The sequence below is a fragment of the Phyllobates terribilis genome, unplaced genomic scaffold, assembly GCF_046119375.1.
Source record: "Phyllobates terribilis strain yellow unplaced genomic scaffold, ASM4611937v1 Scaffold_10__3_contigs__length_209671492, whole genome shotgun sequence".
Classification (NCBI taxonomy): Eukaryota; Metazoa; Chordata; class Amphibia; order Anura; family Dendrobatidae; genus Phyllobates; species Phyllobates terribilis.
The window spans coordinates 35497923-35512583 of NW_027362770.1; the positions used below are offsets into that span (position 1 = coordinate 35497923).

The 14661-nt window shown below is 38.0% G+C and overlaps 1 protein-coding gene across 6 annotated transcripts in view; it reads left to right on the forward strand.

Moving 5' to 3' along the window:
- Positions 1-485: 485 nt before the first annotated feature.
- GABRA1 (gamma-aminobutyric acid type A receptor subunit alpha1) overlaps positions 486-14661 on the forward strand; it is a 301016-nt gene continuing 286840 nt past the window's right edge. Inside the window, exons 1-2 of one of the 6 annotated variants that reach the window (XM_073649525.1) lie at positions 486-912; positions 2315-2403. In XM_073649525.1, coding sequence (XP_073505626.1) covers positions 2330-2403 — 74 coding nt within the window. In that variant the 5' untranslated portion in view covers positions 486-912; positions 2315-2329. The other 5 variants (XM_073649526.1, XM_073649528.1, XM_073649523.1 and 2 more) reach the window with 5 other exon arrangements.

Sequence of the window (14661 nt, forward strand, 5' to 3'; positions counted from 1 at the left end):
AGAGACATACATACACACATGCATACACTCACACAGACATACACATATATTCACAGACATACACAGAGACATACATACACTCACACAGACATACACAGGTACACTCAGACACACACACCTACATGGCCATTAGCATGTTCTTCCCACACTGTATAGCTTCTGTGTAATGTCAGTATTGTGGCAGATGACACATTATGAGATGAGACACTGCATGTAACATCCTAGTAGAGCCAAGTTTGCAGTCCCCATCCAGACACAGCGGTGCATGACAATGAGTCCCCTCACACCACACTTTTGCAGGATACTTTTGCAGTGTCCCCAGTCTCCACTCACCAAGCACAGTAATCACACGTTAGAACAAACCATCCGACCCCTCACCACCCCCTCCCCAAATAAGCTTTGCCTTGCAAATTGCATCACAGAAAAAAAAAATGCTGCAGCTTGTGAAAGGATTTGATGGAGCATCCAGGGGAAAGGATTAAGGGCGATCGCAGCGCAAGTTAAATTGTGTTGCATATAAAAGAGATGGGCGGATTGGAGACTAGATGAGATTGGGACCACCTTCCTCTCTAAAATAAAATCTCTCTGGCATGAAGTCACAGCTTAGTTCACATCCGGTTTACCCCAGGACTGTCTTGGAAATAAAAGAATAAAGGGGGGAAGGAGCCTTGTTGTAGCTGGGAAGGGATTTGGGGGGGTCGCGTCTCGGGGAGGGCGCAGCGATGCGCTGATGCTGCTGCTGCTGGATGAGTGAGAGGCAGGGCCGAGCACAACTCCCAGCATCGCCTCAGCACACGCTCCTCTCCTCTCCTCTCTGCTTCTCCCCGGATCTCAAGTCACTTTCACAAGACTGGATTTTCCGAGCAGCGACCTCCTCTCCTTTCCCCCCACTTCAGATCAGAGGTGTCATAGGTAAGGACTCTTCTATCTCCTCTATGGCAGCACTTAGGATCCTGGAGGGTTGAGATGGGTTTTGTGATTTTTTTTTGGAGTGTAACCATTTTCCTCTCTCATCTGCAGCGATCGATGAACAGTTTGGGAGAGGACTTGGGTGATATTTGGGCTGGGGCTGCACAAGTCTGTGGGGTGCAGAGGATGGAGGACAATACAGATGCATTTGGCTGGAACTTGAGGTGGATTTTCCAATCTACAAGTCAGTGCCACCATAGACAATGAGTAGAGATTATTCCAAGGAGGAGATGGAAGGGCTGATGCTGTTGCATCTATTTCTGAGAAATGTGAGGTTCTGGGGAGCCAGGGAGAGTTGCAGTGTGAATGCACACCAATCATCTACATCTTCCATCATTAACCCCTTGCACGTTCCTCCCCGGCTCCTCCAGCATGTGCTGCTGTCACAGTCACAATGGAGGCTTCTTTTATTCATAAGCAGTTTGCCATTCACGTCTGTTTTAGCACAGGGTTTACATGGGAGCAATGCATCTCACTGGGCTTCCATTGATTGCCAGCACTTGTCCTGGAGGGTTTATTATCAGTTGTTGTTTTTTTTCCCTTTTAGTTTATTTTTTTTTACTGTAAGGCACAGAATAGACTCTGGATCTCATCCCTTAAATTGAGGGTTCCCAGGGTGTGAATGTGACTTGGAACCTGTGAATGGCTGTCTATCCAATCCAACTTTCACCTAGAAAACTGTGAATTGCATTGTCTGAAATCCTTCACCAGCCGCTATATGGAAACTTTAACCTGCTCAAGTTTGTACTGTGGAATATGTGAGTTTAGTGTGGGAAGAACCCCCCTCCCCCACATCCCACATCACCCATCAGGTCCTGAAGTATAGGGGGTTATTAGTGAAAGGTAACGCACCTGTTGTTTTTTTTTTTTATTATTATTTTAGGAATTTTTTGAATGCATTTTATGTATTAATGGGGACCTGTGTCAAAGCAGGGAACTTCCATGTAACAGATGGGGTATTAAAATAATGAGATTAAAGAGCAGCATTGGAGATCAAGTGAGTTTGATATGAGAGAGCTGCTGTTCTACCTTCTACTGGCAAGTAGGGATGCAATCCTAAAGCCGCATAGAGGTGAAGTTCTGTCCTGATGGAGCGTTCATGGCTGACTCACTTCATCAACGTTTCTGATTGGGCTTCAGAGCTGACAAGTAATTATGGAGATCGCTGTATCCATTGGTTTGTAGGGTCTTTTACAGAATATATACATATAATAATACGTTCCCGGGTTTGCAGATTTCCTATATAACTATGGGTTTGTGATGGATCTCATTGAGATGTGTTGTAAAATGTTCAGGGAAAACTTTCTTATGTTCTTCTATTGACTGTAATTGTGTTCGTTTACAGCCCCCATCATTCACTATGAAAAGAAAACACATTTACATTGATTGTCTGTGGGCCTGGACCATTCTTTTAAATACAATGACAGGAATAAGGTAAGTAGCCTTCGCTGCCATGACTTGCTGCCTGTTGTGAGACATGGACGTACAAGAAGCAACACTGTCACTGCATTCTGATCTGCATGTACCTCATCCAAAACCTGAATGAATCCTTTAGCATTCGTAGCCAATTCCTTACCTTATTACTATTCTTTACCATTACATCATAGACGTACCCATCAGAATTATACCTAGACATAATACCTGGCCCAGGGTATAACTCTACCTACCTATCTAGAATATATATATATATATATATATATATATATATATATGCATACATGCACATATTTATACTTTAGATAGACAGAAGTATGGATATACAGAGATAGAAAGACACATTTATATAGCTTTACTCTAGAAAGATAGATGTATATATAGATAGATATAGAAAGAGACCTCTATATAGCTATATTCTGGATAGATAGATAGATGGGTGTATATATATATGTATATATATATATATAAAATATGTGCACTATATTATCTTTAGCTGACATTTGTCATTTGCACATGTCATATATGCAACATCAGCTAATCCTGCGACTGAAGAGGCCACTGCGGTCAATGCACTTTTTACGTGTTGTATAAGTACATATTGTGTTCCCAAAATTTTCCTGGGTCCTTTCTATTAGTCTCCCCCTTCTTATCTGCCATTATAATGCTCAGTATTAGTATTAGCAGAAAGGTCTGAGTGTAACCAATAGTAATCAAGGTGTCAGGAGAAGAAAGCTAAGTGATGAGTTTGGATTGAATTTGTTCATTGCTTGAGGCGAGTACCAGCGAAGGTTATCACTCTTACAGGCCTGCTGCATATTGTATTTAACACATGTTTGTCTTTCAAGAAAGCAAGAGGGGGTCCGCGGGAGGCATACAACTTCATAAATATAGGAACAGGCTATGCTTGGCATAAGAGGATTTGTTTTCTTAATTTGTAATACCCCTTACCTCCAGCCCTTTGTCCTGGTTCTATTGAAAGTGAGAAAGTTTATTGTTTACTTATTATGTTTATTTATTTATATTTATTGTGCTGCTTGTTTTATCATTCTTGTTTGTTTGCTTTTAATCATATGGTTGTTTCTGTTTAATTATTTTTTATAGCTGATTTACCTCTATCTATCTATCTATCTGTCTATCTATCTATCTATCTATCTATCTATCTATCTATCTATCTATCTATCTATCTTTCTGTCTATCTGTCTATTTATTATCTATCTATCTATCTTTCTATCTATCTGTCTATCTATTATCTATCTATCTGTTTATCTATCTATCTATTTCGGCTGCCATTCTTGAATCATGTTTTTTACAGCCAGTGAAATACTTCTACTCGAGCCCGGTAGAAAGTAAAACACGTGCCACTATGATAATGACCTGTAGATGGAGTCAGTGCACAGTGTTTTAGTATATGGTGAGGGCGAGGTATACAGTTTATACTGATTGTCATTAAACAGTGAATAGCATAGAAAATACATAATGTATGAAGTTAGGATAAACACAGTGATAATAGTAATATCAACATATTTGCATTTGCATAATATAATCATAAAGAATGATTGGAGTATTTACAGTGCTGAGATGACTGTATGATTGTATCCAACGTTCCTATGTACCAAGCCATTTGTCAGGTACAAGGATACTTTTCATTTGTAGTCCTCGTTAGTATTATTTATTATTTGTGGTTGGTGTATGATACAGAAGCATTGTGAAGAAGTCGTATTTCTCTATTACCTTCACAATCCATGAAACTGGAATATTAACTGTGTTCCAGTTCAGTTTGAAGACAAATTCATTGCTGTTTGATCAGGGAATACAGCTTACATTCGGAAGCCAGGAACCCTATTAAGGTTATAATTATTGCTTATCACAAATTTTCAGCTCATGTTGTTTCTCATCCATCATTTTCTATCTTGGAGAGGTTTCCCTGCCCATGCTGGTCGCATCGTCTATTCATTCAGATCACAGCCACCAAGGTGTTCTTGTAGCTGACATTCACCTTAATCTTGATGCCCTTCTGGTCTCCTTGAGAATTGTGTCACATCAGTTTGTTAGGCAGACAATAAAGTGTTTAGAAAGTGTTACTTCCAGACAATAAACGCAATCCGCAAAGCTGAAATATCAAAAACCCGAATTATCAAGGAAGCTGTTAACAAGCATCTTGTGGCATAAAGCATATTGGTAAAACGCTGCAATACAATGCAAGGAAATATGATGGGAATACAAATAGAGTGTGGACGGTTTTATTTATATGGCGTTTACAGTGAGGTGTTTGCACTACATTAGGATTTCAGACGTCACGCCATGTTTGCGCTGAAGGTGCTGTCTAATATGAGACGTAGGGGTATGATTAAGGTAAGGGTACATTAAATAACAAAAAGTGCAAAATAAATTAATTTAAAAAATAGGCATCAATTACAATAACTGCCCATACTTATTGTGGTATATAAATTCTGTACTCATATATAGGAGGGATTGATAACACCTGAGAAGAGTGAGGCCACGTAATGATCTGCTCAGTATGTGCACATTTGGAATTGGACGTACGGTAGTATCATGGCCGTACTTTGGCTCATTTCCACCTGATCCTAGTGTATAAAGGGGTTTCCCATACTGCGCTCTGGTAACTTTTCTTAAAAAAAAAATAGTTTGTGTCTAAAGTTTTGATAAACGAGTAATAATGAGTAATGATAATAATAAGCGTTTGTAATCTGTAAGAATAAGGTTTGTCGGTGGAAGCAGAATAAACTAAATATTTATATGGATCATAATATCTAACTATTGGTCCTAATTATCTGCTACAGAGTTCTAGGTGTAATTTTCAATGGAAATTTCATGAGCCTCAGTTAGGATAAACTGATTAAGGCTATGTTCACACATGTTGGGTTTTTCAGCTTTTTTTGCTGCAGATTTTTATGAAAATTTTCAGCTGCGTTTTGCAGTACCAGCAAAGTCTATGAGAAACCAGAATTCTCTGTTCATGCATCTTGTTTTTTTTGTTGTTGCATATTTTGTGCCTTGGTTGGGTTTTTGGAAAATAGAGAATGTCACTTTCTTCAGCGTTTTTTCACCCATAGGAAGTAATGGGTGGTGAAAAAAAAGCTGAAAAAAATGCACCAAAATTTGCATCATCGTTTTTTTCAGCGTTTTTTATGGCAAAATAGAATGGGGTTCTTTTTTTTCACAGAACTTTATGTACATGCATAAATAGAGACAGAAGGACAGTGAAAAACCACTGAAAAACTGCACAAAAAATGCAGCAAAACCCGCGTTTTTGACGCAGATGATTTCCTGCCAGAGATCAGTTTTACTGCTGATTTGTGAAGTAAAAAAAAAACAACATGTGTGAACATAGTTTAAAAGTTAAATGTGTAGATATAATTTGTTATGGAAAGTAAGGAAAAAAATGAGTAAAATTGAATATTAAATTCACTTAAAATGTAACATTCTTAAGATATGTTTTTCTATATTTTTTCCTTACTTGTAAAAGTGTTGTCTTGTCTTATACAAGAATAGGTGTGGTTTACTGTAATTCTAAAAGCTTTTCAGACTACTCTTCACTATTATACCTATAAAATATCTGATCAGCTGCATATAGAATTTTTTTTTTTTATTAAATATGTATATAATCAGAAGTTTTATATATATATATATATATATATATATATATATATATATATATATTCAGTTAGACAATTTACTTTCTCTATCATATTTTCTTCTTCAAATAATATCTAGATCACAATTACATTTACCTCTGTGAATTTATAATGCACACAGTTTGCTTTTTATTAATTACATTGATTGGTTATATAAAATATTCTTAAGATATTTTATTGGATCCCTCATGACGTTCTTCTAGCTACTTATTTTATTTTCTTGAAAAATTCTCTCCTACGTCTATGTAATAGATTAGTGTTGGGATGCTCATATAAATTAGGATGCAAAGGGTTAATCAGACACATGGGTGACATTTTGGACCCAAATTATGAAGACTGGTGGATTGAAGCAAGAGGGCCTTTTGTTCTGCGTGAACAACTTAATATTGGTAGAATAGTCTGCACCTTTCCCAAAACGTTTTCGCCTTAATATTTACAGCATTGGCTACGCTAGGTATCAATAAAATAGCGGTGATATATGTGTGTTCGATTTTAAGTAAAGATATTTATATTATACTCAGACGTCTAGTTTTTTTTTATGGGTTATGTTATATTAGCAACTTTTTTTTCATATTTTTAAGAACAAAAAAAATAAATTAAGATGCAGACTTTAATGTTTATGTACATTAGATACCAAATAGGTTTATGGATTTATACTATATGTGGTTTCTATTACATTAACTATATTCAAAGTAAAAAAAATGGCTGTTCTAACTTGTGCCTGCTTGTGATTGCCTTTACAAAGAGGTGAAGGAATTATCTCCCATTCGGACATTTTATTACATCAAGTTGCAGGAAGGAGTCACATTCTGTAATTAGGGTGCTAACTACATTAATCTTTAGGGTAAGACGGGATGATGATGTCATGATGCATATTTGATTTGGTCAAAACCCTTCATGGGGATGATTGAATGTGATTTTTGCAAGAACATTAAATCCTTTTACTGTATGTTTGCGTTTACGCGAAAAACAAAACGAGTGAACTTTATGCATTCTATACCTCATCAAAACTGCACCGTCTAGTCATACCCTAACAGAAGTTTTCAGAATGATTTTACATTTAATTTTTTATTTAGTCTCTTTACATGGAATAATTAAAGTCCTAAAAAAAACTCACCTTCTTGAATGTTCCATTCTGTTAATACAGTACTATATATCAATTACAGGGAATCTGTCACCAAATTTTTGCCACCTAATCTGAACGCAGAATGATGTAGTAACATAGATCCTGATTCCAGTGATGTGTGACTTACTGGGCTGGTTGCTGTAGTTTTGATAAAATCACGGTTTTATCATTGAGAGATTATCACTAGAGGACTAGTAAACCTGCTGCCATGTAGTCCTCCATATTCAAGAACTCTGTACAACCACGCCCTCAACACTGATTGGTCGCTTTCATGCACAGTGTACACAGAAACCTTCCAATCAATGGTGTGGGCAGGGTCATACAGGGTTCAATACTCAGAGATCTGTCAGAACTGAAGCACATAAAACTGTGATTCTATGAAAAAATACAACAATCAGCCAATAAGTGATACATCACTGGTTACATAGTTACATAGTTTATAAGGCCGAAAAAAGACAAGCGTCCATCCAGTTCAGCCTATTTCTTGTGCACTGCAGCTATTCCGCTATTCCTATACCATGCGGTATAGGCCAATTTACATCATTGAGGAAAAATTCACTTCCCGACACCAATCTGGCAGTCAGATTAAATCCCTGGATTAATTAACTAAGCATAAGATGTAATTTTATTGTATTTATACATGTTTATGAGGTCTCCCCTAAGCCTTCTCTTTTCCAACGTAAATAGGCCTAATTTTGACAACCTCTCTGGGTATTCTAGTCCCTCCATTCCCTTTATTACCTTAGTCGCCCTCCTTTGTACCCTCTCTAGCTCCAATATGTCTTTCCTGAGCACCGGAGCCCAGAACTGTGCACAATATTCTAAGTGCGGCCTTACCAGCGCTTTATACAGAGGAAGAACAATGTTCTCATCACATGCTCCTATTCCTCTTCTGATGCATGCCATGACTCTATTTGCCTTCGCAGCTGCTGCCTGACACTGGGCACTCCAATTTAATTTGCTATTAACCAAGACGCCCAGGTCCTTCTCCATGTCAGATTTCCCCAACGGTTTCCCATTTAATATGTATGGGTGACTGCTGTTTTTCTTTCCCATGTGCATGACCTTACATTTATCGGCATTGAACCCCATTTGCCATTTTTTGGCCCAACTCCTCAATTTATCTAAATCCTCCTGCAGCTGTGCCCTATCCTCATCTGTATTAACTGCTTTACAAAGTTTAGTATCATCTGCAAATATTGCTATTTTACTATGCAACCCTTCCACTAGATCATTAATAAATAAAATAATATAGGGCCCAAGACAGACCCTTGAGGCACCCCGCTAGTAACCCTGACACACCCTGAGCTTACTCCATTGATAACCACCCTCTGCTTTCTATCACTCAGCCAGCTATTTACCCACTTGCACACATTATCCCCCAGACCAAGCATTCTCATTTTATATACCAACCTTTTGTGTGGCACGGTATCAAACGCTTTGGAGAAGTCAAGGTATACAACATCCACTGACTCTCCCCGGTCCAGCTGTGAGCTCACCTCCTCGTAGAAGGCCATCAGGTTTGTTTGGCAGGAGCGATCCCTCATGAATCAATGCTGATATGGAGTTAGACAGTTATTATCATTAAGATATTCTACAATAGCATCTCTAAGAAATCCTTCAAACAATTTACCCACAACAGATGTTAAGCTGACTGGTCTATAGTTCCCAGGGTCACTTTTAGACCCCTTTTTGAATATTGGTACCACATTTGCTTGGCGCCAGTCTAGTGGGACAGTCCCTGTCCATAAAGAGTGCTTGAATATAAGATACAGCGGCCTGTCTATCACATTACTTAATTCTTTTAGTACCCGGGGGTGTATGTCATCTGGGCCTGGTATAAGTGTCGGTGCCCCTACATCATGCTGTTCCAAGATGGGGCCGCAAAAACCTTGTCACAGATTCTCTTTAAATAAAAGTAATCTTTATTTATAATAGAATTCACTAAGAATTCGCAGATTTGTGCCTGACAGCATATTTATAATAGAGTCAATTGTATGGCAAAGACTACTCACCATCTTTGGAGCGGGTACATTTGCGGCTATGGGGCCCAAAGAATAGAAATGACCGGTTCTCCAGCTCTGATAAAAGAAAGACTATAATTTGGATAGAAGTAAGTTAATCATGGAAGAACCATTAAATGAACAATCATCTAGTCATCAGTCATAACATTAATATAGTCACACACATCTTAGTCCATGTTGACTAAGTCAGTAGGTCAAACAGGTCAATTACACTTGGTGAAGGCCAAATCATTTTTCTAAGAATTTTTTTTTTATAGGAAGATCTTTTTATAGACTAGTGACTATTGTTTAAAAATATAGTTTATTGTTAATTTATTGTTACATTTCACTTGAAGAAGTTAGGTTGAAATTGTTCATTTTCATGATCTTCAGAAAAATTGTGTATGGCCTCCTTTTACTGTCTGGCAACACTCATATGAAACATGCCAACAATTACAAGGCTTCAACGAGCTGCAATTTCCTCTTAATTCACTAGGATCTGATATTTGTGGAAAATTAAATTCTTCTGACATCTAATATCTCCTTAGACATTAATAGATTATCATGATAGAATGGGTACTTAACTGTTTTTCTAGTTAAGCAACCATACATTTTTAATGGGGTTGTCGACTACCTTTGATATTAATAAGCATTCACGAGAATAGGTCATTAGAGGGGTTGCCTCAAGACAAATTTTCAGAAGTGTACCTATCCCAGCCCCCCTTCTACACGGGCAGCACACTCCTAAAATTTGACTGCTCAAACCAGCAGCATAGTCAATCCTTTAGTCCAAACTGCCAAGAAGTACAGGGTATTCAGTGCTCAGAGACATGGCAAAGGTAAAGAAGCCTGAAAGCTGACCACCAGCAAATAACACAGACAAGATGAAACATAAAGACTGGGCCAAGAAATATCTAACCAAGCACTAGAGTACATTGGTGCATGCGATGGAGCTTTGTCCTGCATACAAATCATGACTTTCTTGAAAGATACAGACTTTTTCTTGTGCCACTGCTTGAAGAAAGTGTCTTCTAAAAACTTGCAGCAGGTTTGGGAGTTGATTTTGAGTTCGTCTTTAACCGAAAAGGTCCAACTAGCTCATCATTAATAATACTAGCCCATAGTAGTACCCCACCTCCACCTTGCTGGCATCGGAAGCCAAGTGGAGGACTGTGCTCATTACTGATCCAGCCAAGGGGCCCACATCTGGTTCGTCAAGACTCAAGAGTCCATCTCATCTGTCCATAAAATCGGTCTTCATATAATTCTTGGCCCAGTCTTGATGTTTCAAAGTGTCTTGTTCAGTGGTGGTTGGGTCTCAGCCTTCCTTACCTTGACCACCACTGAACACCTTGTACTTCTGGTCACTCCAGACAGGTTGCAGTTCTAGAATATGACAGCACTGGTAGGTAATGGCTTCTTCGCCGCTTCACAATTGATTAATTCTTCTGAAATCTTTGACAGTTAATGTCCACCTTCTTTCCTCAACACATTTTTTCAACCCTATGGCTATTTGCAACAAAACTTTTTATGGTTCTGTGATTACACCAATATATCTTAGCAATTTCAAGAGTGCCGCATCCCTCTGTAAGAGTTTTAGCAAATTTTAACTTTTCAGAGTCAGTTAAATCTCATTTATTTTTGGTCCATTTTGCCTGAGGAAAACAATCTACCTAATAACTGTGCACACCTTTATAAAGGGTGGTGACATCTTTAGGCCGCACCCTCCCTCATTACTCAAATTCAAATCACCTGATCTATTTAATCCAATAAGCATTCAAGTTTTTACAGCCTGGAGTTGGAAAATCTGCATAAAAATGGTGATATGGTCAAAATAATCACTTGCCTAATAATTGTGCACACAGTCAGAAGTGGACGTATCATTAGTGCATCCCATGCAGCAGGTGCGTGCTTCTTCATGAATCTGGAGTGTTTGACAAGTGGCATGTGCCTCCTGCACCATAACAGAAATCTTACTCTAGTTATGTACTGGATTAAATGTGCTGTGGCGTCTCACCCAATCCACGTGCCTATCCCACCCACCTCCACCCATTTTGGGGGAGCTGGGAGAAACTGGCGAGAAAATGCCAAAAGTCACAATTTTGGTTCAACTCTGAGTGGGGGCCTAAGCCTTTTTCCTTAGTTTTTGGATCAAAAACTGTGCAGAAACTCCAAGGTTTTGAGGAATTTTGCATTTTTGAGCAGGATTTGGAGAGTTTCTCCTCCAAAAACTTCCAAAAATAATCAGTGTGCACATACACTAAATGCATTTCTCACATAGGCACTATTGCCTACAATAAAGACAGAAGATGGAGTAGTGTTTTACGAACATTACTAAGAACCATTGCTATTAATGGTTAGATAATTTTTTTCATATTAACTGCCCTCCAGATATACGTAAAATTCTAAATAAACATATTGCCATTCGAGGATCTACGGATGGTTCCTTCTTTACTTTTATTTTTTTTATATGCTGTCTCTCAAAATAAGGCGACCAATTTTGAAAAAAAAAATCCTAAAAATTTTGTGTTACCCTTGTAATGCAAAAATTTTCTTTTCTTTTCAAGGCTGATCATCTCACACCATTGTTTCGGTATATGCTTAGTAAAAAAGGTACTTAAAGAAGACCACATCTGCACTTTTACCCCGGTTGATTTCCTTTTTTTGGCCATGGGCATTCAAAGTCTTTTAAACTCAGGTGAACTCGAAGAGTTTGTCGTGTAGAGAACTATTCAGGAAACTCTGGATTTTTTTTTTTTCTGAAACATCTGTTGTGTAATTTTTTCAGTAGTTTCCGCAGCGTTTTCCGATTTTTTTTTGGCGTTTAGTTTTCTCATGGTTTTTGTGAAGCCGTTTTCGGTCGTTTTTCTTTTTTTCCCATTAATGCAGAAACCGTTAGTTTTTGCTTAAAAAAAAGCTGTGTCAAAATGCTCCAAAAAAACATCTGATCATCTTTCGGACATCTTTTGAGCTTTCCTATTCACTTGTATTGTAAAGTTGAGAGCATCTTCTAAGCGGAAAATGCCAGAAGAATGGACATGTCATTTCTTTTAACCGCTTGGCATTTTTAGAAACCGGAAGTGGTGAAAACATGTTCAAAAGCCTCAACATACAGTATGCACAGCCAGTCTCTTTTTTTTAACATAGAAATGCTTATGTTCATTCTTTTGAAAATTTTTAATAGCTTTTTCTATGGCAGAGTCCGCCTGAAAAAAGACGTCGTGTGCTCATAACCACCTTTGAACCAGTAGCACTGCATCTAAATAACATCACTTTGCTCTCTACCGTCAGAACCTACTTTATGATTTTTCATCTTTATGAAATGAAGACTAGTACATTTACTGTAAGAAAAACAAGTCAATTTGAACAAGACTATATGTGTAAATTTCCCATGTGCCAGGCTGAGGATTTATATGGTCAAACTGTAAAACAAAGCAACAAAAATCAATAGGAACAAGCACATTTATGTTAAGTAAAACATGACCATTTGCCCATTTCATTGTATAATAAACATAATGATGTTACGAAGGATTTCTGCACGTCAATTCCTGCAGTAGCCTCATTCTAACGCAATTTGTTCTAGGGCAACAAACAATAATGGAAATGTAACAAAGAAAAACAAAGAGCTGTATTGTCATAGTGGGGTCACAGAAAGTGATCCCTCGATAGTTACAGGAAAACGGTTAGTCTACGAGTGAGAACAAATTAGAATGGTTGTGTTGTGTTTATTGGAAGTATCTAAAACTAAACTACCAAAGTCTCAATGCTCTTTTAAATCTTTTTACCTTGGACTTTTCCATCAAGAAAAAATATTTTTTTATGAATATTAACAAAATAATAGGCACAAATAAAATTCGAAAACACCGCTCATTGTCTAGAACAAAGTTGCTGTGATAGGCATTAGTTCTACCATATACTATGCTTACCTATCATTCTTAATTCTTCTTATTCTTAATGCAGTTTTTCAAAGAGTTTTCACTGTATATTATTAAAAATGTTAAAAGAAACACTCTGGGCAAAATTGATGCTCAGTGTTAGACCGGTTTGATATGTCTGTAAAACATGGATCCTCCAGGATTGCATTATGTTGGCAGAGCACTGTCTCTTGACCTGAGATATCTGGCTCATGTAGGCATATACAAACATGGTCAAAATTGTTGGTACCCCTCGTTTAATGAAAGAAAAACCCACAATGGTCACAGAAATAACTTGAATCTGACAAAAGAAATAATAAATTAAAAATCTATGAAAATGAACAAATGAAAGTCAGACATTGCTTTTCAACCCTGCTTCCACAGAATGTATGTGTATGAGGCACTTAGGTCAGATCAGGAATTCTGGGGTGAGGCCAAGGATTGCATTCAAAGCATGGTCTGAACTTCCAGGACATGTGAAACCGGTCTTATGTTTAGTGCAGAACTTGAGGGTATGATACAGCACACAGGAGCTTAAAGGAAATCTGTCAGCAGGTTTTTTCTGCCCCATCTGAGAGCAGCATTATGTAGGGGCAGAGACCCCGAATCCAACGATGTATCACTTAGATTACTGAATGCAGCCGTTCTGACACAATGAGAGTTCTTAGATTTAGCAATGCAGCAGAGCTGAGAAAGCTAACCCCGCCCACAGCAGGCTCATGCCTTAGGGCTCAAACAGATATCTGATCTTCGCATGAGTGTGATCCGTGTTTTTCACGGATTGCACTCTGGCCTATGATATTCTATGGGACTATGCACGTCTGATTTTTCCCCCGAACCGAGAGGTCCATGGAAAATATTGGAGCCATGTCCAATTTTGATCCGAGGGTCAGATCAAAATCTGCAATGCAAATCTATGGGTCCATGAAAAAATTGGATCACACTCGAATGACATCCAAGTGCGGTCAGATTTTCATGGACTGTCAGAAAAGAAACTCTGATCAAAATAATCGGTCCATTTTATTCTTCTGAATGAGCCCTTAGGCCACGTTCACACGTTCAGTATTTGGTCAGTATTTTACCTTAGTATTTGTAAGTCAAAACCAGCAGTGGAACAATGAGAGGAAAAGTGTAATAGAAACTCCTCACCACTTCTGTATTTATCACCCACTCCTGCTTTTCTCTTAGAAATACAGATGTAAAATACTGACCAAATACTGAATGTGTGAATGTGTCCTAATGGTGAGAAATAATGAGAAAGAATGCTATATACTGGTAGTTTGAAGTATATATTATGATGACTGAGCATTGATTCCAGAACCGAATGTAACTATGCATCAGCGTACTGTATATATTAAGGAAAGGCCAAAAGTGTCCACTATCCAAATTTGAAAAACTATTTGGGGGATAAAAGCTCACACACATAGAGCAGTATCGCCTGGTAAGGATAGTGAAAGGCACCTGGAGATGTTGTGTGAGGACACTACACCTGTAGACACGTGTAACTACTTCTGTGGCCCCATGGATGGAGGAGAAAAACTTATTTCAGATGATTA